The 27,841-nt window shown below is 31.0% G+C and overlaps 3 protein-coding genes across 3 annotated transcripts; 1 reads left to right on the top strand and 2 right to left on the bottom strand.

Annotated features, from left to right (window-relative positions):
• Positions 1–7,260: 7,260 nt before the first annotated feature.
• On the bottom strand, positions 7,261–9,439 carry LOC125821524 (transcription factor MYB16-like). Its single transcript, XM_049500942.1, has 3 exons — positions 9,288–9,439; positions 8,640–8,769; positions 7,261–8,017 (listed from the first exon to the last, which is right to left on the bottom strand). The coding sequence occupies exons 1-3, from the start codon at positions 9,418–9,420 to the stop codon at positions 7,261–7,263; spliced, it is 1,020 nt and encodes a 339-aa protein (XP_049356899.1). The 5' UTR covers positions 9,421–9,439.
• Positions 9,440–15,557: 6,118 nt separating this feature from the next.
• Positions 15,558–17,052, bottom strand: LOC125821537 (uncharacterized). Its single transcript, XM_049500956.1, has one exon. It carries the CDS (start codon positions 17,035–17,037, stop codon positions 15,712–15,714), a length of 1,326 nt encoding a protein of 441 aa, XP_049356913.1. The 5' UTR covers positions 17,038–17,052; the 3' UTR covers positions 15,558–15,711.
• Positions 17,053–21,616: 4,564 nt separating this feature from the next.
• On the top strand, positions 21,617–27,160 carry LOC125821411 (probable apyrase 6). The gene is made up of 8 exons (XM_049500830.1): positions 21,617–22,453; positions 23,526–23,638; positions 23,896–24,003; positions 24,639–24,693; positions 25,268–25,450; positions 25,570–25,667; positions 25,787–25,983; positions 26,405–27,160. The coding sequence occupies exons 1-8, from the start codon at positions 21,856–21,858 to the stop codon at positions 26,667–26,669; spliced, it is 1,617 nt and encodes a 538-aa protein (XP_049356787.1). The 5' UTR covers positions 21,617–21,855; the 3' UTR covers positions 26,670–27,160.
• The last annotated feature ends 681 nt before the right edge of the window (positions 27,161–27,841 follow it).

Raw genomic sequence — 27,841 nt, 5'->3', positions numbered from 1 at the left:
TAAAAAATATTTGATAATAAAAATGTAAATCACTCAAGCTCTAATTCTATAAAAATATTTGTATTGAGATTTCATCATTTTTCTTATTTCTATGATTGATTTTTTATTTCTTGTATCATAATTATTTTTTAAAATAAATTTATATATATATTTCTTAACTGCGCGAAGCGCGGCCAAATTCTTAGTAGATAAATAAAAGTGAACTGAGAGAATAATATCGAAAAGACAAGACCACGATTGTCCAGGCTCCATTAATCTGTTGGGTTAAATACGTAATTAAATATGGTTGCTCCATGGTACAATTTCATAATCAATGTGCTAGTACTAATTAATGGCAGGTAATTTCAGACAATAAAACACAAATATTTATAACCATTACTCAAATATAGCCCACCATAATTCATATTTATGGAGTTCTGCCTCTTGTTGTGGTTTTTTTTTTCTTTACACAAGTGATTTATTTAATTATGGAATTCTTTAATGAAAGAAAATTCCAAAAGGAAGGAGAATAATACAGAAACGTGGATTCATAGAGTTCACAAGTTAAGTTAAAAGAGGCAAATATAATTAATTTCTCGCATATTTATTCAACTCTAAGTCGGCGTTTAATCTAGAATTTGGGATTTAAATTTAAAGTTTTTTTAATTTAATTTAAAATCAATGTTTATTTATGAAGCTTCAAATTCTTAAATAGACGCGATTTCGAATTTTAAGTTGTGAAATTCTATTTTATTTTTAAACGTAAAATTTGACCCCTAAATTTATATTTTGTGAGAGATTCATGTTCGATGTGAATAGATTGTTTATATGTCAAAGGATAATATTACAAAAATAGTTAGTAATTAATACTATTATTGATTTTTTGCACCGATGAATCTTTGTAAAATTGTGTATATTTAAAAGTTTGTAATATCATGTAATCGGAAGCATTTATTTATAAAAGGGACACGAAGATATGTGATTTATTAATGCGGTATCTTAAGATACTTGGTACCTTGTTTCTAATCTATATATATTTTGTTCATTTATTAAAATTGTATAATATTTGAGACAATTTTGATAAATTTCACATATTGCGGAGTTTTCATGTTAATGAAAAAAAAAATACAAACTTAAAAAATAAAACTTGAATGTACAAACAAATTTTTACCTTCAAATTAACCTGATTTGAAATAATATCTAAACAACCCTAAGAATTAATGACCGAAAAGCTATACAATTAATAAACCTTCGATCCTATTTCATAATAGATTTTGAAGTTAACCGAATACTTTTGTCTATAAATACTGCATATTTGATTTTATCCATAAATTTGTTTTCTTCCCTAGCTATTGTTATAGTCTCAATAAGAATGCTAGTTCTTATTGTTCATATATTATGATATATGAATATACCACATTAATTCGTTGTGTATGGATGGTGAGATTCCATTACTACATAGCCAATTCCAATAGACTTATCGGAGGGTCCCATTCAGTGGCGGAGCCACCATATCTTTAAGGGGTTCATCCGAACCTCCATCAGCGGAAAATTATATTATTTTTATATGGTTAAAATAATTTTTTAGGTATATATAGTAGATGTCGAACCCCCTTCGGCTATTTCGTGTGTCTATTTTTCAGATTTTGAATCCTCTTATTGAAAACTTTGGCTCCGCCACTAGTCCCATTGGTGTGCATCCAGTAGGGATTGAACGTACAAATTCGCCAATTATGAGTTGAGCGATTTAACCATTTAGCCATGGATGCTTAGCGGAGATCCTCGTACATGGTGAATAACCAAATTCCAATTGAAATGAAATCTTTAGGATAAATCAATGCAATTTAGGAGGAATCAATGAGAGGACATCAATTCAAATCCTGGATTTTCAAATTGAGAGAGATCAAGAATTCTCACCATTTCTTAGATTCATGGACCCAATTCAATTCACTAGGATCCTTCATTCACATTTTTTTCCACCAAGAACGTTTTCTAAAACTCTTTGACCGAGACTGAAAATTTGAAGTTTTTTGTAACTTGAAATTATGTTTGAATTTGTATTTTTTCGAGCAATTTTTTTAAAAATCAGAAATTCAAAATCAAAATCTGATCACATTTCAAGTTTTAGAATAATTTTTTTTAAATTTGATACAATTATGAAGAAACACTAACTTCATCTTGCCAACCATATTGTATTAATTAGTTAGAATACTGAATAATAGTCATTCATTATTTATCAGAAATATTACTACGTACGTACGTGTTTGTAAATTGGAGTACAGTAATTTGCATCAGTGCATGCATGCAAAATTCATGTTAAAAAACTGCACGTTACAGTATATACACTTGTTAATTTTTAAATTTCCCTTTTTCAATTTCACCTAGTGATTGCTAATTTACGTTGATTTAATTTATGAGTATTCAATTCCCTCATTAATTAACTTTGTTGCAAAAATGACATGTATATATATACTAGTAAAGAAAGTTCGGGCGCTGCCCGGGCCCAACATTAATAAAGTTATATTGTTACTTTCTCCATCCCATATTAGATGAGAATCTTACTAAAAATATTTTTTTCATATTATTTGAGCACTTATTAAATTATGATAGAATTAATTAATTCTTTTCCATTTTATCCCTACAATTAATATGACCATTCCTATATTGTATGTGTATTTTTTATAACTCATTTCAATGTGCATTGATATAAACAAAGGGCAAAATGGTGAAGTCTTCCAATTTATTAATGATTTCTTAATCACCGTGTAAAGTTGGAAGTGCCCATCTAATATGGGACGGAGGGAGTATAGTTTATGTATTGTTATAAAATTAGTAAAGATCGTTATAATATATTTTGCTCATAAGTGAGCTAATATAGAAACTTTTTTGTCATTTGTCTTTTTAATTTCAATTTTAAATAGCAAATAAATGTAGCGATAAGATTGAGGGTAGAAATGAAGCATATTTTTCTAAATTTAAGTAAAAATAAACAGAGTAGAAGTAACATTAGGGTTATCGATAGGACGGTTCATTCGGTTATTTTAAAAAAAAATTATATCATTCAATTTTTCGGCTATTTTATAATGTATAACCAAAATTAAAATTTTAAAATCATCCCAATCCTAATTTATGTGACACAAGCAGTACAAAAATTAGTCTTTTTTTTGTTGTCTTGTAGATATTTTAAGTTATTATTTATTGTAAATTATAGTACTTTTTATTAAAGTTTTTAATAACATATGTTACTTTTTATGTTTGAGAGTTAAACCAACTTTTTTTTTTATATGTCTTTTAATTTTATATGTGTTTTTTCCTTTTCCATTTTGAAAAACCAATACTCTCTCTATTTTATTTTATATGTCATTTCTTTTTATAAATATATTGGTCATTCCCTCTTCTTATTGGAACACATGTTGACTTGTGGTGAATACTTATTCCCTCTTCTTATATAGTAATTTATATGTGTTTTGTTCTTTTCCATTTTGAAAAACCAATACTCTCTCCATTTTATTTTATATGTCATTTCTTTTTATAAATATATTGGTCATTCCCTCTTCTTATTGGAACACATGTTGACTTGTGGTGAATACTTATTCCCTCTTCTTATATAGTAGTACTTATTCCCTCTTCCTATATAGTAATATATATATGGAGATGGTTAATTGTAAAAATCTTTAGTAAATATCTAACATTGCATTTGTTCTCGTGTTGTCTTTAGAATCACTTATTTCCTTTATTTAATGGTACGATTTTTTCTTTAAATAAGCCAATATTTAATTTTTATTCTTAAAAATCAACGTGTCTAGCGAGTAGGACATAAGTTCTTTAAGAATACAGGACGTGATTTATAGAATATTATAATATAAAAATATAGATTTATATTCCACGGAAAAATTATATCCAAAAAAAATAATTTAAAACCAACACAACACAAAATAGAGGCAAATGTTCAAATAATCTTATTTCCTTCACATACGTAGTAGTACATAAAGGAAGAAACATGAGGATGTGTCCTAATTAAACTATACCTTTCATTTACCATATATTTAATTATAAAGAATCTTCGGAAAACAGAAAAGTCAAAAATTTTATTCAAGATATTCAAAAGATAAACACATAAAAGAAGCAAGGAGGATTAAGATTAGGATCGGATCAATATATATGTTAATGGATACATATAACTAAGCTGAAGCTTTTATGTTGTTAAATTTCAACTGATCCTTTTGCCAAACTCGAATGTCATCACATACAAGTTATATATATACAATCAACACAAAATGATTTTTTAATTCGAGCGAGAGTTCAATGAGTGAGGTGAGAAAATCTCGATTGAAAGTTTTACTATTTAGACATTCAAATTAAGCATTGTTACAATTAAACATCTCAACTCCTAATAAATTGTTTCAAGTATTCATTTTTTATTTAAATTTTAAAACTTTTTTTATGTGTTCTCATTTGTCTAATAGGTATACCTAAGTTAACACATATTTTTTAATTTTATATATATATATATATATATATATATATACATTCACCTAATGTGTGATTTAAGGCTAAAATATGAATATGTGAATTCGTGGTCTCTCCATTAATTAAATATTTTATGTATATATATATATATATATTTCTTAAACTATGATGATATCTGATGGGCCTGCAACAAGAAGACTAATGGTGCACATGTTGTTATTTACCTAGATCTAGACTAGGGATCAATTCTTCACTTAATATATACATTTTTTTAGGTGCACACCCATATTAGTAAGCCATAAAACATTAAATATTTTCTACCTGAGATTGATGCTTGTAATTAATGAAATATATATTTTATTTAATTAATTTAACTACTTAATAGACAAATAAAAATACATGCACATATATAATTTTTGTAAAAAAATTGACTATGTATTACACCATATATAAATATTAATATTCCGTTACATCAAGCACATGGACGAGAGGGACTTATAAATGAACGTGCTATTTATTTTAAAGACCCCACATACATGATAGGGAAAGCGAAAACTTTAGTAACATCATTTATTATCTAGATTTTATCAAGATCTAATAGATTTTCATATATTTAATTGATAAAATATTTTATTAAATTTTTTCTTTAGAAAAAAAATCATTAAAAAACATAAAATAACTTACTTGATGAAAGTAAAAAAAAAAAAGAGGTGTCATAAATAACATCTGATATCGTTATTTTTTTAAAAAAAGTCATATGATTGATATCTAAAATATAATTTATCGTCACAAGAGAAAATAAATATATTTTATGTTCGTTGTCTTCCTCCCACCCACTCTCATCCAACCACAACACCCTTGACCCTCATACCCCCCCCCCCCCCCCTTATCTAAATTATAAATAAATATTACGTGGAAGGGTTAGGTAGGATTGACTGAATACTTTGGATAACGTATATCTGATATATAACGTATGGTATTACGTAATATCTGATGAAAGAGATTTGAAAGGGTTCACTTATAATTTAAGAAGCAGAAAAGAAATATAATCGAATGGATATGATTCTAAGCAATTATTTCATTTACCTAACTTTATTTGATGGACTTATAGCAAAAAAGAGAAATGTTATATATAGATTTCATGCATGCCTACCAGAAATAATGTCTAAATTTATTATCTAGACATCAAGATTCAAGTGACTTTATTTCATATATTAGGTCATAGTTTTTTGGATTTTAGTCGTTGGACCATTATGATAACATTTATTTATGGAAAAATTACTAAAATACACGACTTATATTTCCCTTATTTTCAATATCCCCTTCTATTTCTAACAACCTCTAAAATCTCTTATTTCTTTAATGTATCCGAGCCAATATTTAATGTATCCGAGCTACATATTATGTATTTGAGCTAGTTTTTAATGTATCCGAGATACTCTTTAATGTATATGAGCTACATATTATGTATCCGATTTGTGTTACTTTTTAAGGGATTAATATAATTACAAACTAAATATGAGGGATAGATTGTAATTTCATATTAAAACTATGAAATTTATGTAAGTTATACATTATTTATTCGTCCATTATAAAAATAATAATAATTTCCTTCACTTATACACACTTATAATTAGTGAATTATGTGGATCAATGAATATCAATACAAATAAATATATATGAATTTATAAGTCAAATATATGCTAATATAAAATTATAAGATATTAAAGCAAGTAAACGTATATCAATTTATGAGATGAATAATGCACTAAATATATACAAATTAACAGATATAATATGAGTTATCTTTTTATGTATTATATATCAAATATGTATACACATGTATATATATGAATATGATGAAGTGAATCATTCAAAAAATATATCTTTTTTTTCAATATATTCAAATGCAGCTCACGACCAAAAAAAAAAAAGAAAAAAAAAAGGAGGATAACCCTTTACGTATAATATATGGTGAAAGAGATCGAAATAGTTCATTTTTTATTTCTCACCTGGTGTCTGATATTAGTATTAGAGTCCGACTAAATTTGAATTAGCGCCGAAAGCTCCACATTCGAGGATATACAGCTCCCTAACAAAGCAATTCTATACCAAGTGATTGAACTCAAACTTGAAACCTCTAGTTAAATATGAATGAGTATTTACTACTTCCTCATTGGTCCATTACTTAATTACTCCTTCAAAGACCTTAGCAATAATTTAATTTACCTAACTTTATTTGATGGACCTATATCAGAAAGCGAAATGTTATAAAACAAAAAAGAGTAGAAACTACATGGAGGCATTAATTATTATAGTTAAATAAATTACAAAAAAACATGGATGATACATTTTTTTTTGGGCCTCCCAGGACCATATGATATTGATTGTATTTCAATATCTCTCCTATATATATATTTATTGACTTTATAACTTAGAGTATGTCACTATTTTAAAAAATAACTTTAATCTAGCGACGGACAAATTTTATAGTTAAACATTAAAAATCATTACTAATCCTACTTAACGACGAATTTGCGACAAATTTTGTTAGCGAGTAAAATAGCGATAGACCAGCGTCAAAATTTGTTGCTAATTTCAGTGTTTTTAATAGTGTGTAAAATACTTTATACTATAATAATAGAGAGAAAAACATTATAAGGGTACTTGATTTTAAATTTTATTCAATCATTTCATAAACTAAACTTCACTCTAATAAGGAACTAGAGATACAAAATCTTTGTAATAAAACAAAAAAAAACTAATCAAACTCTTAGAGAAGTACAATTTTCTATAGCTATATAGTAGAACTTAAAATACCGGAGAACCAATTGGTGAATTAACCAAATAATTAGGGAAATTATTCCAATTAATTAACTTGTTATCTTCAAAATCTCCATAGAAGCTTCCCATAATATTATCCACTTGTAATCCATTTGTTGAATTTTGTGTATATTCCGGAAATACCCCTGAAAAATCCTGCATGAAACTTGGAAGTTCTGTTTGGAGTTGATCATCTTCAAAACATGAGTTGATTGTAGACAAATTATGAAAATTTTGATGATCATCACCAACTTTTGTAGTAGTTGGTACGTTGTTCGCGAAAATATTCTCTGAGGAATTTAACGTTGATGGTATCGATGATTCGAGGTTTTTGTTCCTTGAATTATTAAGAAGAATGGCATGACTAATATCATGTATTGTTGGTAATTTTGTGGTAGTCGTTTGCCATGCTTTCAATATGTCTAGACAAGGAAGTTGTTGATAATAAGGTAATTGTTGTGAAATTGTAGTAGGGTTAATGTTGTAATTGTGACTATTGTTGTTGTTATTGAAGAAGATTTTCGATTTTCGAACAAGTCTAGCTTCTGCTTCTAGTCTTGCACTTTCCCATTCAGCCATGTGACTAAGGTTTGCAACATATTTTGATGAGCCTGCAGCACCATTTGGTTTGTGTGTCATTGGATCAATTCCCATTTTGGTTAACCTCTTCTTCAGACGGGAGTTCCAATAGTTTTTTATCTCGTTGTCTGTTCTGCTTGGCAAGTAAGTTGCTATTGCTGACCATCTGACATATCATTGACAAAGAGAGGAACAAAACATAATCAATTTAGTATCACAATAATCATACATGAAAAACGTTAGACGAAAAAATGAAATTATTGTGGTAACATTGGATCAAACCAAATCAATGGTGACTTTAATTGAATGTGGACACTACTATAAGAGGGCACTATTTTAATCATAGACAGTATCATAAGTAGCATTATGGTTATTAAAAAAAATAGTGACCATGGGGATTGGGAAAGAATAATATTGTGGCAGAAACAAAGGTAACTGACTATTTATGAGTTCTATCATCATTTGCTATCTTTTTATTACTACTATACTACTGTCCTTCATTAATGTGTTATTTACTCTTGATCGTCCACTGTACTAAAAATGAATGTCCAGTTTAGAAAATTAAAAATCAATAGATAATTTATCACTTAATTTTTAATAATTTACTCTTATTACTCATTAATTATAATTATTTCTCAAAGTACTAAATTTATTATATTCAAAGAATGATATAGTGAAAACTGTCATTTTATTTATCGCTCAATATGCCAAGTTAATACTGGACAAGTAAAAATAAACGGATCGAAAAAAGTATATATATAAATATATATATATTATAGTATGTATACCTATTTCCAAGAAGAGCATGAAGGTGAATGATGGTTCTTTCTTCTTGTAAGCTGAATTTTCCTCTTTTGATATCAGGTCTTAGATAGTTTATCCATCTTAGCCTACAACTCTTCCCACATCTCTGCAGACCTAAAAATAGAAGCAAAAAGGAGTGATTAGCAAATGTTAAATAATAGTATATAACTATATAAAAATGTATTTTCTAACGAATTAAACCTTTAGATAATATAATAACATGATTTCTGATTCATGTTAAGGGTCATGAGTTCAAGTCTCACTATCACGTACTTGGCCCATAAAAAGTGTATCATATAAATTGGAATGAAAAGAGAATATCAATTTAATATTACGTTACAATAATCAGACATAAAAAACGTTACACGACAAAGAAATAAGTCTATGTAACGTAACTAGGCAATCTATCACTAGCTATAGATAGTCTTGGACCGTGACTAGGGATAACAATGAAGTGGGACAGAACACAAGGGGGGGTTCAATCACCTCATACTCATCTTGTCTAGCTTGCTCTATTGTCATTCCTATTAGTTGGACCGTTCAAATCAATCGTTCATATATATATATATATATATATATATATATAAAACAATTTTTGCATAAATTGAAATAGAAGGAGTAGTTTAAATTACCAGCTTTAGCAGGCAAACCCCTCCAGCTACCACAACCATGTTTATCAATAAAAGACAATAGTTTTTGGTCTTCTTCATGTGTCCATGGACCTTTCTTCAATCCCTCTTCATCACAACATTTGGATCTTCCCATTTTATGTCTATAATAATAATAATTACCTTATATCAAGGAAGTTTGTTATTTGTGTCTTTCTTTTTGTGGAAATGAGAGATGGTATATATAGGCAAACAAATGTAGAAATAATAAGTAGTGTGACAAGAGAGTTAGCTACACTTGCTATGTAAAATAAATGATAGTATAAATTCCAAATGAGTAGTAATTATCAACACCAGCACACTACTATGTCAAGCTTTAATTACACTGCTGGAATTTCAGGCAGCTGATAGGAGAAAAATAATACCTTTGCCTTTTTGAGGCTCGAGTGGAGGCATATATACCTCCGCTTTTACTTTGATTATCTTTACTATTTTTTTGGTGTTAGTAATTATGATAAATAGATGAGTTGGATTAAATATGAACGGGTTAACATAAAATGGATAATAATTTGTCAGATTGGCACGCTTATATTTCATATTCGGTAAAAGTGAGTTGGATGACATAATAGGTTGGATAAAAGACGGATTGATCCATATTTATATGAGTTAGTGTTACTTTACAATTTAATATCTAGATAGTACTTTAGTGACTAGATAAATCGATTATTGTTTATCTACATTATATTTGTAGTCAAAGTTTTACCAAAACCCCAACCAAGAAACCGACCCTGATTCTAGGAAGAGACCTCGAGATCAAGAGTTGGGTATTAGGTCAAGATCTCAAGTCGGGAGTAGGGTCCTAGGGAGATATGGATTCGAGTCGGATCCCAAGTTAGGATTAATTCCCAAGTTTGGTCCACGAGTTATGGTCGGGTTCCAAGTTGGGACCCAGGGTTGACTCTCGGATCTTGTCTCGAATTGGGCTATGTCTCGGGCTGAGTTCTAGACTGGGATCGTGGTCGAGTCCTCGAATTGGGATCGAGGGTCGAGGTCAAGATTCGCATCCCAAGTTAGCTATGGGTTTTGGGTCGGCTCCCTAAGTCAGTTCTCAAAATAGGGTTAGGGTCGAGTTTCAAGATAGAGATAGAATCCCGAGTTAGAGCCGAGACTCGGGTCAGGGGCTCGAATCGAAAGTTGAATCCGAAGTCAAGGTTAGGTCAAGATCAGAAGTCGAATCTAGGTGATGAATCCCAGTTGAGAGGCTAGGGTAGGATTCAAAGTCAAGAGTCCGATCTCATGAGATCCCTAATAGTGTCAGAACCTCGGGTTGTGGTTAGGAATCAAGTCCATGCTCATGGACTAAAGTTGAATAGTCATTTTTGTTCAGGTCTCGAGTCGTTTCATGTTAAGGGTCAGGATCCAGGTCGTCCCGATTCAGGGGTTGGGGTAGGGGTTAGGCCTCTAGGGTCGACAACCAGCAAATATTTTTATTGCTTCAATAATTTCATCATTGTTTATTTTAGTCTTGTATTTTTCTTAAGCATGTTATGATAGAATAACCTGTAGTTGAGCTGAGGGTCTAAAGAAAACAACTTTTCTATCCCACAAAAATTACGAATAAGGTCAGTGTACGCTCCACATCCCTCAAAGCACTCTAAATATGTTGTTGTTTGTAGTCCTTGTACTTAAGGGTCTCTATTCAACGTCATTTGAGGTTAATTAAGCCATGAAGTGAAAATCGTTGTCCTCCTTTAATGAAAATGAATTTATTCAACTATATGCTCACATTATAAACAAAGATAATTATCCCAATATAACACACGAAAATTTCAAAGTTGTTGCACTAATTTTCTCCTTCTCATAACATTTCGAAAAAAATGACAGAGTTAGAATTTTTATTAAAAAAATAAATACAGAAATATGTACGACAACATTTAATATATATATTTTTTACGACCCCTCACGCCTCTTTAGATCCGCCCCTTAGTCTGAACAACATGTTCCACCTTTCATAAATTTGCATGTCCGATATCTAAGTGATTTATTGTACAACCAAAGATAAGATATACATTTATTTCAAAAAAAAAAATGTCGATTTATTTAAGAATCATAAATAGTATTGGGACTGTGATGACATCGTGGGGGATATCTCAACCAACTTATATATTGCAAAGTACATTGACATTTATTATTCAAAAAAAATATATGTCATGCTTCCCTCACAAATACTATTCATTTTGGCAAAATAATAAATGTATACCCCAATAATATCAAAAGTAGCTTCAATTATTTAGACACTAACGGGTCGTTTGGTAGGTCGCATTAGAAAAAATAGTTCATATATTATATATAGTATTATTTAGTATTATGTTTGATAGGATTTTGGGTTTATGTATAACTAAATTATAGGATGTATTACTAATACCTTCAATTTGGAGGTATTAGTAATACATAAGATATAATACCATAGGATAAGTCTATGTAAAGATAAAAATATTCCTCAAATCATTTTAATTATTTTGTTTATTTTCTTGATTTTATGTTTTATATTTGTACTAGTAAATTTATTTATTTAAATAATTTAGCTTACAAATTATTTAGAGAGGGTTGTTTGTTACTAAATAAATCCAATACAAATTTGAAATGTGAGTGGTTTAACATTTACTAATTGAAAAGGCAAATTTATCACTACATGACTTTTGTGATCTTAATTGAATGTATATATAGATCACTAATTATTTGTATTTTGAACAATTTAAAAAATTACGTACATGTTAAAACTACAAGTTGCAATTTTTATGTGTAAATGTGGATCGTTTATTCAATTTTACAATTGTTGGCCGTCTTTTTTATTTTAAAAGTAGATGGTTTATCTTTTTTGAATTGAAGATTGATATTTTGTAAGTGATCAATTTATTAACATGACAATTATTTATCCTCAAATAATTCAAGCAAAAAAATAGCAAACATGACAATAAAATTGTTCTTCTCATAGAAGGCCATAACAAAAACATTGTCTGGCAATTATGCACCTTGACCCAATTACAAAATAATTTAAGGGTATAATTGGAAAGAAACTTTTTATAGAGTTTTAGTTCAAACACAAGATGAGGTGGGAAACAAAGAATCAAACACTTGATAAAACTAAACTATGCATTACTAATCTCTACACTACTAATTAATTCCTACATTACTAAGCTCTACGTTACTAATCCCTACATTATTAAATTTTGTACCAAATGACCCCTAATACCATAGAACTTTAATGTTTGAGAACTACTTTTAAAAAAAAAAATCAAAGTTGATTTATATATATATATACACACTGATTTAATGTTTGAATACTTTTTTTTCTTCAAAAAAAAATCCTCCTTTTTTTTTCAATACATCAAGTTGATGTGCGATGAAGTGCTCCTTCCTTAATAAGAGGTTTCGGTTCATCTTGTGGATATAAAAAAAAATCTTGAATGGGAGCACATTTCCAAAATGGGTCCTAAGTAATGCAAATTCAGATTAATTGAGTTTTAAAACGGATAAAGAACACTACTAAAAAAAAAAGTTGATATATATACATACATACATACATACTCTGTACTTATAATTTTGTTTAGTTTGCATGAAACCAAGTTACCGCATACATGCACTTTAATACTATGTTATAATCAAGGACAGATCAACGACATTAGCTACGAGCTCGGCAGAACACAATAATTCTAGCTCAAACTTATATTATTTTGTATTAAAGACTTCACTTAATAAGAGTAAATAATTTATCTCGAACCATTAATAAGTTATTTCCTAGAATTTAGAATCCATTGACTTAAAATTTTGAATTCCATCTCATGAATATCAAAAAAAAAAATGTTGAAAAAATATTAATAATTGGAAGAACAGGGATTGGTATGGTATTGGAGGTGAACATACTGATAAAATATCTATGCAAACATCTCATGAATTAAGGTCAACTCTCGTGCATCTGCTACTTCTCATTAATATAGATATTAGATAATTAATTTATCTACGGAAACTTAAGCAAATAAAAAGAAATCATTTAATAATTTGTGCCTTGTTTATACTATTGATGTTTTTAGGTAGGGATGCCAATGAAGCGGGACGGATATAGGGTGGGCGGGTTTAAAGCTATGTGGGATGTGACTGGTTTAAGGTCATGTGCGGAGCGAGTGGGATGTGGGGTGGGTTGAAGTGGGTTTTTTTAAAACTAATTCGGGGCGGAGCGGATTGCGGCGGTATATGTGATTTTAGGTGGATTTAAACTTAATTTTCATTTTTTACATGTTAGTATAAGAGTGATAGAGCATTATTCATTAAGATAATTTCTTTTACAGCTACTAAAATATTCAAGATGGTAAATGAAAATGGTTCAAAATAAATAATCAATTTCTTACATGTTTTCTAATTGACCTCTGAAAAGTAAATTTTAAGTCACTATCCTATTAATTTAATACAACTCAATGAAAAAATGAAATTATTTTTATGAATTTTATTCTTAGTATCACTTAACTAGAAAAAGAAAAATATTTAAAAAATTATGCATGGCTTGTTCATGCGGAGCGCGTCTATGCGGGGCGGGTTGAAAATGAAAAAAAAATGTAATGCGAAGCGAGGCGGATTGAAAATTTTACGGGTTAAGCTCAACCCGCCCTGCCCCGCCCCTACCCCACACCGCCCCATTATCATCCCTATTTCTAGTTGTATATACCGTTAAAGCAAGGGCCAATAGTTTAAAACATTACTATGCCATGATTGGAGGAGGCATGATGAACGCAACATATATTTTTTTCTTCGTCAAAATGGTATTTGTGTCGGTTTATGCACACTTTCAACTGTTCTATCGATCGAGTATCTTTTCTATCTCTCATGACTAGCACAAGCATTAAATAATTTTGCCCATCAAAACGTAGAGAATCGCTACAAGAATTGAAATGTTAAAGAGTTCATTGCACTTCAACGGTGAATCAATTTCACTTCAAAGTACTTCGAACTAGTAAATTAAATCAAATAACGATGCAACGATGTTGTATGTATTTTGTATGTTCGTATGTATGTCATTGTATATCCAGTGATACATAAGACAATATGATCGCGTATACCCGCCATACATATAAAAAATACACCAAACATACACAATATACCAAACATATACTCACACACCCAATAAAACTTATACACATGATATACAAATAACATATACTCGATATACGGTTCGATGTATTATTCCACCATCGGACCACCACCAGAAAATTCACCATACCCGTCACCAGTACACATGTTATTATTTTGGTATAATTAGTTAAATGTTGTTATGTTTTGTTAATAAAGTACAAATATTCCTATTAATATAGTTTATTGAGCTTGAATATGGTGTTGAACGGTCCAACTAAAACTAAAGGGTAACCAAGAATCTTATATTATGATGATTTCATTTGGAGTTGAGTCCATTCAAGGAGGCCCATTTGAAAATGATAATCTTATGCTTCCTTCATATTAACTTACGTAATTTTGTTTGATTTGATATAAAATTTAAGATTTTTTAATTTCTTTTTAAAATTCATGATTAAAATAAATTTTGAATATTTATATGAGTATAATTACAAGGCACAAGAGAAACACGCCATATAATTCGGGGTGTACACAGGGCGATTTGGATTAGTTATTGATCAATCAAATTAATTTAGTTAGTTCTAAAATTATATAAAATTCAAATCAAATCAAATATAATATATATTTAGATTTGATTTGGTTCTTCAGTTATTAATCATACACGAAAAAAATGTTCATTCAAAAAAGGGGAAAAAGACAAGAATTTACTCAAAAGGAAATGAATCGTCTTCACGTCATTTTGGATAATATAATTCTTATACCCAAATTCCAATTATGTTTTACGTTTGCTTCTATTGTTAGCTAGTCCAATGTACTAAACATCATAAACTAACTAAACAATGCATAAACTATCGATATTGCTAGACAAATAAAAGACGCATCATACCTTATTCTTTTTCATCAATATGTCGCATTATTCACATAAAAAATTGTTCAAAAATATATATATATTATGTATATATAATTATACAACTTGACTCGGCAATAAGTTTGTAGGAAAAGAAAAAAAAAAGTTATACAACTAGAAATTTTAAATCATACTTCTTGGTGAATTTATAATTTCAAATCATGATTCAAAATCAAACTTCGAAAGTTTGTTCACATTTCATAAAGTAACATTGATATCAAATCAAAACGCCTCCCAAGTGATTTCTTCTCATTTGCTCTAGTTTTGAAGATTAGAGTTACTCAATACATGTATTGAAAGGAAGTAACATTTACCATTGAAATAATCGAGATGCACACAAACTAATCTGACCACGAAAAGGAGGGAAACTATAAACAAGGAATATTGACTACTCACATTGTAATGCCAGTATTACATGCCTTACAAATGAAACCCTTTCCACCTTTGAAAACTCTTGAATTCATTTCCTTGAGACATTGCCATACCAATTCCACTTCTTCCATCTTTCCCAATCCCTCTATAATACAATCTCCATTCATGATCTTGATCATCTCCATCCATTTCAACAAGATATGGTGATCCCACCCCTTCACTATCCCACCCCCCTTCTTCACATCTCTTCAACAATGGATCATTTTCTTCAACTCTTCTCCATCCCTTTAATCCATCAGAAGATAATGCCATCCCTATACTCCTCCTCCCATTTCCATCCACACCTTCATAAACCATCAAATACTTCCCATCTTTTCGATTTCGTATAACATGTGGATTCAACACTCCTAGTTCATCAAAACCACCAATACCTCCTCCTCCTATAATCTTCCCTAGCTTTAACCATTTCATTCCATCTCTTGACCTTGCTATCCCAATTGCAAAACACCCTTTTTCAACGTCATATGAATGGTAATACATTCTTAAATCGCCATTACTATGGTAAACTACCTTTGGTGAACCTATAAACAAAGAATCCCATTCACCATCTAAACCAACATCAAATAAAGCACCAGAATGATGTTCCCCTTCAATTCTTGCCCAATGCCTACCATCTTGACTCATTGCTAATCCGGGCAACGACTTATAAATCTCTCCATCTCCATTCCCAAATCGCGGTCTATCTGAATCTTCTAAAGTTTCAATCTTTTCAGAACCAAAACCAGTATAGTAAAGCCAATAAACAGAGCTATTAGCTCGTACTTTAGCACTTGACATAATCACAACCTCACATGGCCTAATACTTTGTGTATCAAAACCCCACCAATTATCACCACAATTCAACACAATTTCACCTCTTTCCCAATGAACCCCATTACTAGAAACAGCTAAACCAATTGAATCTTTACCATTACTACCCCTCCCATGGTACCACATGTACCATCTCTCTTCATCATCACTAAGGTATCTTTTCACTACAGGTGAACCAATTTCAGAGCTATCCCAAGAATCTTTTTGCCCTAAATCAAAAACTAAACCCCGCGAAAACGATGAAATTGAAGGAGGTGGAGGTTGATTTGAAGTGGGTTGTGGTTGGATTCTTGAAATTGGGTCATTTAACAAGGATTCATCTGCTGCATTTCCTTGATTTGTGTTTGGTTTTGAACTGGATTGAGCTGGAAATAGTCTAATTCTTTTGGTATTGACTTGTTGGAAGATGGGTTTGGGTTGAAACCATGTGGGGGTTGGTAAAAATGTTAGCTTGGTAATTCTTGCTGGAGATGTAATGGAGTTTATGGATTTGAGAGCTGCCATTGTTGATTGGTTTGTATAGTATTGTAGACAAAGAAGGTAGAAATGAATGGCCAGCAAGAAACTGATGCACCATTCAGTATTTAACACCAAACATAATTAGTACTTTTTTACTTTTCGAAGAAAATTAACTTATGTATGTTGAAATCTTAGCGCCTAGCTCAGTTGATTGTTTATCTAAATTTTCATCTTATGAAGGGCTCATTTGACCATGCGATATAATATCATGAGATGAAATTGAAGTTTTGTTTGGACATGCTATATAGAATTTTTGTGTTGTATATTTTCTTATAAACATAAAAATCTCATAAAAGTTGTAAAACTATTAAAATAGTCCAAATTGTTTATTCAATCTTATCAAATAAACAATAATTTATAAAATTGCATAATAAATTATTACAAAGTTATTTGTTCTCCACTTAAGTAATTGTTTCATTTAACTTTAATTTAATTAAAAAAATTGATCATAAATTGTAGTGTACTAGTCTTTAATATAATCCTCCCACATAGTACGGACAATTTCCTCACGTTGAACTTGAATTTCTCGACCATGTGACCGAGAAGACGAACCAACATTGTTACTTTGAGCCATTTGTTGGTCAATATCATCTGCAACTATATTTTCATGCTTATAGACCATAAATATTTCATTAGTATTTTGGTATTCTCGCAAATAATTATTTAACACTGCATAAACTATGACAATTTTCACTTGTGTATCAATATCATAATGGTTCATGCCTTATTTCAGTATTCTAAATCTATTTTTCCAAGCTCCAAAAGTCCGTGCAATCACATTGCGCAGAGGTGAATGCCTATAATTAATTAAACAGTTCTTTGGGATTTTGAGGCTCTCTTTCACTTCCTCGGTAATCTTGCAAATGATAGTGTAGTCCTTTGTGTGGAGCTAAAAATCCTTTTGTGTTTTGGAAACCAGCATCAACAACATAATATTTATCTACCAACAAACATTTTATAAAGAATTACTAAAAGCATATGTGACGTAAATGAGACAGTTTTGTGTAAATAAATAATATTTATTCTAAGGATGTAATTTAAAGTTACCATATGGCGGAAATGGAAATTGTGACGTTGGTTCAACAAGTACATTCTCAAGTACTTTACTATCATATGCAGTACCTTCCCAACTAGCATCAACAAAGGTAAATTACATATCAAAATCACAAGCACATAAGACATTTTGTGATGTTCTTCCTATGCGATTACGATATGTTTGTTGCACCGCTTTAGGAACCCCCCCCCCCCCCCTTCTATATATGTTCCATCAATCGCACCAACACAATCATATCAAATAAAAAATACATCAATATTAGTTTAGTGAACATAAAATAAATTGGACGCATTATAGAATGCACTTTATAAAAATAATGTTTGTAAGAGTAATAAAAATAGTGTTTCCAAGACAATGCATAGTCATTAAATAAATATTATCTCTTTAAACAAAGTTGATAGGAAATATGTAACTAAATACTAATAACTTACACATAAAATATAAATGTGCACTTATTAAGGCCATGAAGTAAATTTATTACTCAACAATCGGTTGGTGTGAGTTAAAGTGACTATATGTTGGTGAGAATAATAAATTTTATATCGGTGAGAATAATAAATTTTAAAAAGTAATGATGTGATTATAAATTTTATTTACATATGAAATAAAGGGTTAGTAGATATAAATGTGGGGTTGTTTTTAACAAAATGTAAACTCGTGGATCAATTTTTGTATTAAAATATCTCAAATAATGATATGGAATTCTCATATAATTCCATATCATGGTTTTTGGAGAATATGGAATCATGAGATGGAATCAGCGTAAAATCGCATTTCCAAATGCTGATTCCATCTCACGATACCATATCGTGATATGGTATCGCATGGCCAAACGCCTACTAAGAAAGGTTTATTCTCACTTTATAATCCGTTCCTCCGTCTTAACACAAATGTGAATATAGTGTTAGCATATATTTAACAATTTGAATGGTTGAATACTCACATGAAAGGCGCACCTCTTGCACTCTTTTCGTTTCATATTAATTGTCATATTTCACTTTTCGAGAGTTAGCTTTACTAATTTTTGAAGATAAATCAAACTAGATTAATTCAATATTTAAAAAATTATAATTTCAATACTCAAAAACTATGCCAAAAAGAAGTACTATATATTACAATTTATCATATAAATATAATTAAAAAGAAAGTACATTTTAAAGTATTTGTTGAACTCATGTAATTTAACTTTTCAAAAAGTGAAATATTTTATACCAAATAGAGTATTTATTAAGATGATGTAACTAACAATAGAGTAGCTATTACTATAGTCAAAGTGCCACAACCGAAAGTGAAAATGAAAAACAAAAGATAAATAAAGTGAAAAAAGATTTCAATTGCCTACTTTGCTACTCAACCTCAAGGAAGGTATATTTACCCATATTACGATTGCCTCACTATTAAAGGTTCGTTTTTGTAAATTTATATTCCCGTCGTATAACCCTTTTTTTTAGAAAAAAAATTATTAGATTTATTTTAGTAAAATGATAAGTTTATTTATATATATTAACATATTCAGGCTCTAGACTGGTACGTGAAAAAGTTAAATGCACTGAATAACAATATGATAAGGGAAGTATACTCTAACTCACTCTGGTCGTGGCCAATATTCTATAAAGAAGTGGTTGCCGTAGTTTGAAGTGCCATAGTTTATCACACATGGAGGGCAAGAAACTAGAAAGTTGTATAGAGGCACAATTATTAATAGTGAGATAGTAGTTGCACAAATAAAAACAAAATTTACAGAGAGAATAACATTGTTCAGAGGATCTAAGAAAGCTCATAGATTTAGTAGGTTGATTCAACATTTTCTCATGTAACTAGTTTCTTGTCCAAAAGACATAGAACCTTCTTAGAAGGTGGCTATGAATTTAGGTGCTCTATAAATGTAATGACCCTTTTGTTTGTTAATGGTATTTTAGTTTACAAAAACTATATCAAATAATTATGTAGGTTTTCAATTTTATAAAAATGAACAATTTTTTTTATTAAATCATACCAAATTTACTTATATATGTATAAATATATGACACAAATATGATTAATTGCAATATATCTTATCGAGAATAAGTTATTATTTTTATGAGGAAAATAAAATTTATCCTAAAATATCATAATGAAGACATGCATAAACTCAAAGTGTGAATACAAACAAATGATTTGCTTTGATTAAAATCCGATTACACCATTTATCAAAGCTGACATAGAATAGAAGTTTTTGTAGGACCTTATCATTTGTTTAGTGATCAGGTCCATTGCAGTTAACTCAACGAGGCATATTTCACCCCAATGGACAAGTACAAGTAATATTATAGAGACAATTTATACTTATTTGGCCTAAAGTGATGCATTGATTATAGCTTCAACATGATTAGATGTAAAATCGACTTTCTGAGATCGAAACTATAGAGAATCTAAGCTAAAATGATGATAAATTTATTGTATTACCTCTTGCATGGCATCAAAATAGGATATATATTATTTTTCTTATACATCCTAACTAAAAGGAAAACAAATATATATATCCTAAACTTCCAATGAAAGTAAATATTCTACAGAATTTTTCTAAGTAAATAAAATATTCTACATTAATATAAATCCTAAAACAAAAAAAAGTAATTATTATAAAATATCTCTAAATATATTTTAACATTTCCCCTCAACTTGAATTGGAACACTTTTATTTCTTCTTAAATTCAATTTCTTTGAGTCTTTAAGTATTTGTCAGCTTCAATTGAAACATGTTCAAAAGTTTTGCTCTCTATTGAGATTAATACATATAACTATTAAATATAATATATATTTAAGTAATTAACTTATCCACGTAATAAATACTTGAAATCACATATAAAGTTTTTTAAAAAAATTGAATCACTGCTAACATAAACATTTTTATCATGAATTCAAGTTTCTCAATTGAAACGAACTTGTGACTTAAATGTCTCAATAAAATTCATTAACATATTTAACTAAACAATAATCTTATATTAGAGAAATGCAATTAAGTTATATCACAATCTTTTTTAATATTAATAATAAATAGATTGATAAAATTGTAAAAAATAACCAAAAAAAAAAGGGATAAGGGTCTGAAAAATACTCCAACTTTGGTCAGATTTGCTGTTGCGATACTAAACTTTCATGAGGACCTATTACCTCCCTAGACTATTTAATACCGTATTTTAAACATATATATTTGCCCACGTGGACATAAAAAATAATGCAAAATTATAAATAGTAATGTGTCCACGGGGCACATATATACCTTTAAAATACACTATTAAATAGTTCAGGGAATAAAAAATATGGTATTAAATAGTCTAGGGAGGTAATAGGTCCTTATGAAAGTTTAGTATCTCAACAGCAAATCCGACCAAAGTTGAGGTATTTTTCAGATCCTTATCCCAAAAAAAAAAAAGACAAATATGATTTTATGGAAAAGATTTTGTAGAAGTCAATTCTATTTCACCCAAAAAAGAATAAAAAGAAGAAGAAGTCAATTCAGTTTACTTATTTTTCCATTTTCTTCTCCACAACCTCACTTCTCTGAAACAAACTCCTCCAGCGTTATATTACCGGAACCAATTGAACCGGCACCGGAGAGAAACCAAAAAAACCGTTCGCCGGAGAGAAGAGAGGGCGTTAATCGGAGAAGCCCTCTCAATCTCCGATCACAAAAAAACCCCTAAAATTGCTATTGATTTCATCATCGCAATCGTTGAATCATATGGTTAACATATTTTCAATTTTTGATGCGCCGATCCAATGCCCGTAAAATAAATCGTGTTGATAACAAGAGTAAGACAATGGAATCGGCTAAATTGCAATACCGACCAAGTAGATCTTCTCATCGGAGTCCTAATCGGAATAGTTCTAAATCGAAATCGAGAATCTTTTGTTATACTTCGATAGTGTTTGTTATTGCTTTTTTATGTTATGTTTTTGTGTTTTCGAGTCATGTTAGGTTTTCTGTGAAGAGGAAATATGGGATTGTGATTGATGGAGGAAGTACGGGGACGAGGATTCATGTGTTTGAGTATGAGGTTAGGAATGGGGTACCGGTGTATGATTTTGGGGATAAGGGTTTGGTTTCGATGAGGGTGAATCCGGGGTTATCGGCTTATGCTGAAGAACCGGAGATGGCTAGTGAATCAGTGGGGAAGTTGGTGGAGTTTGGGAAGCAAAATGTACCTCAGGAATATTGGAGTTCGACAGAGATTAGGTTGATGGCTACTGCTGGAATGAGGTTATTGGATTCGGGTGTACAGGAAAAGATTTTAGAAGTGTGTCGAGGGGTACTGAGGGATTCGGGTTTAAAGTTTATGGATGATTGGGCTTCTGTTATTTCAGGTATGAGGAATGTGTTTGCATTTCACTTCTGTTGGTTGTCCCATGTTGAGTTGTTTTGCATTTTTTTGATCAATTCAATTTGAAAGTTGCTGTCTTTGAGTTACAGTTGACATTTTTATTGGTTTTCCTATAGTTTTTGACACTTTATTTATGTCTTTGTGATGTAGTTATATAACTCTGTCCATATGACTTCGTAAAGCATATAGCACGGATAAAAGAGGAAGCTTGTGGTAGTGGTACGTTAAAGGCCAGGCTAAAAAATGTAACTACTAATTAAAAGCTTAATGACTATAAGTCTTGCATCTCCTTGATGCCTTTCTAAGACAACATCTTACTTCATCAAAAAAAAAAGCTTAATGACTATAAGTCCTTAGAGTGCCAAATTCAAATTGTAAATTTGGAAATCAATGATCAGTGGAACGCTAGTTTGTTCTTAAAAAGAAGTCCCTTGAGTGGTGAATTAGAGCGGAATGGATACATAGGATTCATACAACTGCCCTCATAAAGTTTAGAATTTAACCTACTTTGTTTATTGATATATATAGTCTTGTTTTGTTTGAGTTGCGAACATTGATTAGTTATAGTAATACCCATTTGATTTTTCTGAACTAAAGAGTATAGCTCCAATCCTTTTGACACTAGAACCAAAATGGTAGTACACTGAAGCCAGATTGAAGCAAGCTATGACTGTAGATCCTGTAGGTAAAGTTTCTGATGGTAAGAGAATATTCTGGTTCTATGACTGTAGATCCTGTAGGTATTTCTGATGGTAAGAGAATATTCTGGTTCTCTACATCTGACTTTGTGTTGATTTAAGTTGCCATGCACTCCCATTTTCTTTATAAATATTTGTAGTCTCTGACAATTGCTAGTTGCCTAATAAGGTTTGAGGGAAATGCTAGAATCTGCCCCTCTTGTCACATTAACTTTTCCCATGATGTATGTCGTAATGACATTTTAGCTTCTGTGTACGTGTGAACCTCTTAGTTGAAAGGTATGCAAACACTTCATTGTAGAGTACAACCGTGCTTCATGTTAGCAAAATTAATATCATATTTTTTATTGATTGTAGGATCTGATGAGGGTTTATATGCCTGGGTTATTGCTAATTATGCCCTTGGTACTCTTGGTAGTGATCCTTTGCAAACAACTGGGATAATTGAACTTGGTGGTGCATCTGCGCAGGTTGGTCTCATCATTTTGAAATATCAATTTTTCATCACTCTGGGGATGTTTTAGGCTTATTGTATTCCAGGCGCTTTTGTCATTTTCTTTTAAATAGTGTCAATAATCACACTAAAGCTCACAGAAAAAATTAATTGCACAACCAATAGTCCTTCTTGTGTTTTCTCTTCATTTGAAATTATTTTTCAGTTTGCATGAAGTAACTCCATGATCAGAGCATGAATGTTACTATAACTTTTGCTGTCTGATCTATTCAGGTAACTTTTGTTTCTAACGAGCCTATGCCCCCAGAATATTCTCGTACCATTAAATTCAGGAACTTTACCTACAGGATCTACAGTCATAGCTTGCTTCAATTTGGTCAGGTAACTTTTATTTCCTTTTTAGTTATTAATCATGAACAGTACTAAAATTTCCTTTATCCTTTTATTCTCTGAACTTTAGCATGGCTGGTGACTACATGATCAGATATGCTACTGTATTCTGCACTGCATGCTAAATGTTGTGAAATTGGTAGCTGATAATTCGACGTTATTAGGAGCACTTCTGTCCTCAGGACTCAACATCTCACAGGTGTTTGATCTAGTGTAAGAGTGAGGTGTGTGATTTGTGGATTAGCTGCACATCACTAGTACAAGTCCAGCCTCAGACTAGAACTTGGTATTTAAGTAGAGAAGGGTAGAGGGGCAGACTCATTATTCCTGAATTTAAAACCGTGCTCTAGCTGGCCCTCAAGAATTTCTTGGTTATTTAAAATACAAAAAAAGTAGATAACCAAGATTTTGCTGCAGAATTAGTCAGAAATTAGATAATAAGCATTTCTAGTAACACTGAATTGGATGTTCTCTTCTTATCACTTATATGCATCTAAAGGACGTTTTGAAGTTGTTTTGCAAGACAACTTCGAGTATCCTGACCTGATTTTCGTCCATCTTACCCTTTTATCTGTGAAACATCTATAGATATCTGTTAAGATTTCATCGCTTTTGATGTTTTGCAGAACGTTGCATTTGACTTACTCCTGGAGTCCCTTGTTGCGAGGGGCCACCATCAAGGTAATGTGGAATCTCTTTTCATTAATTATATATGAACTTCAAGTACTTCATGGTGTGATGTTAATTGATTCTATTGTTGCATTATTTTTCTGACTTTCACAAGATGAACACATAGATTTGATTTTAAGTGTTAGAGCTTTTGATAGTTGCGTAAGTAATTTAGTGAAATTGTACACTTGAGCTTTTTACTTTTCTAAACACCCAAATTTGTGGATAGCTAAATATACTGTTTCCTCATTGATTCAAAAGCCCACCCCTACTGCATCCCCACAACCAAAAGTATATAATAAAAGGATTAAATAAATAAAAGAATTGAAAAAACTAAAGTAAATGATACATGCATATTTTATTTAATCTTTCAACATTTCAAAGTGATTTGTTATATTATCCAATTGACATTTTTGAGGAATGCTACAGTTGTAGTATTGCTTTAGTTAGCATCTTTCTACCTGGGTAGACTGATGTATCAGTTCTCATGCTTTTTTTTTGTTGGATTAAATAAGGCATCAGTTCTCATGGTTCTGCAAGTACAAATTTATATTCACAGATTTGTTTTCTGTTTCCATCAATGCAGCTCCTGAAAGTGTTAAGCTGATGGATCCTTGTTCTCCTAGAGGATACCCACACAACTTAATGTCATTGAAGCTCTCCCCCAGTAGTTTATCAGATAGGACTAGGCACCTATCGTCTCTTTATCCCAGTGGTAACTTCTCAGAATGCAGGTCTGCCTCACTATCATTGTTGCAGAAAGACAAAGGTTTGCTTTTCCTTTTACCTGTAATAGAAAATATGCAATGTTAACTTTAACTTATTTTCGACCAGACATACCTTTCATTTGTAACTACTTAATGAAGCTCTTCTTCTTACATCATGCAGAGAGTTGCCCTTATAAAAGCTGCTACATTGGGTCTACATTTATGCCCAAGCTCCAGGGGAATTTTTTGGCTACAGAAAATTTTTTCTACACTTCCAGGGTGCACATTCATCTTGTGATTATGCCTATGTGTTGATAAAGTTGGCATTCTGTTGTGTTATTTATGGTTGTATCTTGCTTTTGATGTGCTAAAAGATGGTTTTTTTGTATTCTGAACAGTTTTTTGGTTTGCCCCCAAAAGCTTTTCTTTCTGATCTTATGGCTGCTGGGAAAAGTTTTTGTGAAGAGGACTGGTCCAGTTTGAAAAGCAAATATCCCTCCCTTCAAGAGGAGGACTTGCATCGTTATTGCTTCTCTTCAGCGTATATATTGGCAATACTTCATGATAGTCTTGGAATTGCTTTGGACGATGATAGGTACTTACTGATTTTGATTTCCTTCTTTGTATATCCTTTTTAATACTTCCTGCTATCTTCTTGACTTAAGAAGAAAGATTAAACACTCTGCTGCTTGCTTTTCACATAGCTTTCCAAGTTTTTATGATGTAGTCTTGGCTAAGTATCTTATCTACTGTTCCCCCTTCTTCCCGAGGCTTGTCTCTTCTTTCATAAAGGGAATAGTTAAAATCTACTGAAAAACATAGATTAGAAGAGAATCTTACTTCATAAAAAAAACATAGATGAGAAGAGAAAAGTAGGAGTCAACAGAAAGGATAAAAAGGAAATGAAGTTCCGGTGAAGCATAAAAATTATATGTTTTACTTCCAAATCTGTTGGAAGAACATATAGTTAATATATATTTTACCATCCCACTTAATTCAAGTATATGTTTGAGCAGGATTGGATATGCTAATCAAGTTGAAAACATTCCACTTGATTGGGCATTGGGAGCGTTCATCTTGCAGAGCACAGCTGAGTTGGACAAAGAGCATTCTGGGTGGTTTGCAAATATGTTCAGTGAGGACTCTCTCATTTTGCTTCTCTTCTTTGCCTTTTTCATTTTGGTGATGTTCACCGCATGGTATGTGTCAAAGTGGAGAAAGCCACAATTGAAGACTGTGTATGATCTAGAGAAAGGAAAGTACATAGTCACACGTTGGTAGATGTTCATAGATTGTTTTATAGGAGTAGAAGCCATTTTCCTGCATCTGTGGATAAGGCGAAAGGACCAAAGTGGATCATCAACTACCTCATCCAAGAATCTCTGCACACTTTGTTGCTTGGTACCCCGAGCTAAAGATGCTATACTTGGGCGAGGTCAGATCAATCTTATGGGACTGTTGAAGTGAGGTTGATACGAAGGCGTCTCTATTTATTGTTATGAAGCAGAAAAGCTTCCGGTAAGAATGTTATAGTCGGTATGAGGAAGCAGATACTAGAAACTTAGAAGAGCTGGTCTTGTTTGGTTGCTCACCAAGGATACCATTTACACTATAGTCATTACTCATTAACACATTTCCTTTACAAAGTAGTTGCCTGTATCCCCTGGGGGGATGGTGTAGAACTAAAGATTTCTCATGGGTGGTAAATAATTTGAATTTGTTCAATTTGACAAGCTAAGCTTTATGGTAATGTAGAGTTTTACGCGTCTTCATCGCTGGACTCTCTCATATTGAATGCTGCTGATATTGCCCTTGCTATTCATTATTTAGACGGTAGTCGAAAGTTTGCATTTTTACAAACTTGAGGAGTTATTTCATATACAAATGTAAGTTTTGAAACTGTAAACTGTTATAAAACAACTTTGTATAGCTCCAAAGGTTGTGACTGAATTTTCGTTTTTACACCCATAAGTTAAAGATGTGTGTGGAGCATGTTCGGCCCATCAATCATTGTTTGCCTTTAAAGTATAAAATGATTGGTATGCGTCTTTTTGGTTCATTATTTTTAGGGACAAATTTTGAAAAGAAAAGGTTGGATAAATAATTAATTTGGTATACATATAATCGTTTCAAAATATGATATAAAAATGAAAAACAACAAGATTCATGTCAAATGAACTTCATTCCTTTTTATAGGAAAAGCATAAGCACTAACCCAAATATTGTGGGGATATATGCTATATGGTGTATTCTTTTAACTTGTGTGGGTTATCTTTTTATATTTCAACTCTTCTTGATAAATATTTTTAAATGGAATTTCCCGAAATGAATTCATACTAATCGAGCTTTTGATGAAGTCAATCAAAGAAGTTCTCTCGTGGACTATGTGAAGACTCTATTCTTTCTATACTCTCTTTATTTGCTCCTTTCGGCCTTGCGATCTTAGATTCGTT

This window comes from Solanum verrucosum, unplaced genomic scaffold (assembly GCF_900185275.1).
Source record: "Solanum verrucosum unplaced genomic scaffold, falcon-dt-bn FXZP01000217.1, whole genome shotgun sequence".
In the NCBI taxonomy this organism is placed as follows: Eukaryota; Viridiplantae; Streptophyta; class Magnoliopsida; order Solanales; family Solanaceae; genus Solanum; species Solanum verrucosum.
The sequence above is the reverse complement of the archived record's forward strand: the minus strand, read 5'-3'. Positions and strand labels throughout refer to the sequence as shown.

What these genes read in the sequence shown, in the direction of transcription:
- LOC125821524 (XM_049500942.1), bottom strand. Translation starts at nt 9,420, where the DNA reads ATGGGAAGATCCAAATGTTGTGATGAAGAGGGATTGAAGAAAGGTCCA. An exon ending in GGGTTTGCCTGCTAAAGCTG is followed by an intron (nt 8,770 to 9,287) that starts GTAATTTAAACT and finishes TTCTATTTTTAG; the next exon opens with GTCTGCAGAGATGTGGGAAG. An exon ending in CATGCTCTTCTTGGAAATAG is followed by an intron (nt 8,018 to 8,639) that starts GTATACATACTA and finishes ATGATATGTCAG; the next exon opens with ATGGTCAGCAATAGCAACTT.
- LOC125821537 (XM_049500956.1), bottom strand. Translation starts at nt 17,037, where the DNA reads ATGGCAGCTCTCAAATCCATAAACTCCATTACATCTCCAGCAAGAATT.
- LOC125821411 (XM_049500830.1), top strand. Translation starts at nt 21,856, where the DNA reads ATGCGCCGATCCAATGCCCGTAAAATAAATCGTGTTGATAACAAGAGT. An exon ending in TGCGAGGGGCCACCATCAAG is followed by an intron (nt 24,694 to 25,267) that starts GTAATGTGGAAT and finishes CCATCAATGCAG; the next exon opens with CTCCTGAAAGTGTTAAGCTG. An exon ending in ATTGCTTTGGACGATGATAG is followed by an intron (nt 25,984 to 26,404) that starts GTACTTACTGAT and finishes ATGTTTGAGCAG; the next exon opens with GATTGGATATGCTAATCAAG.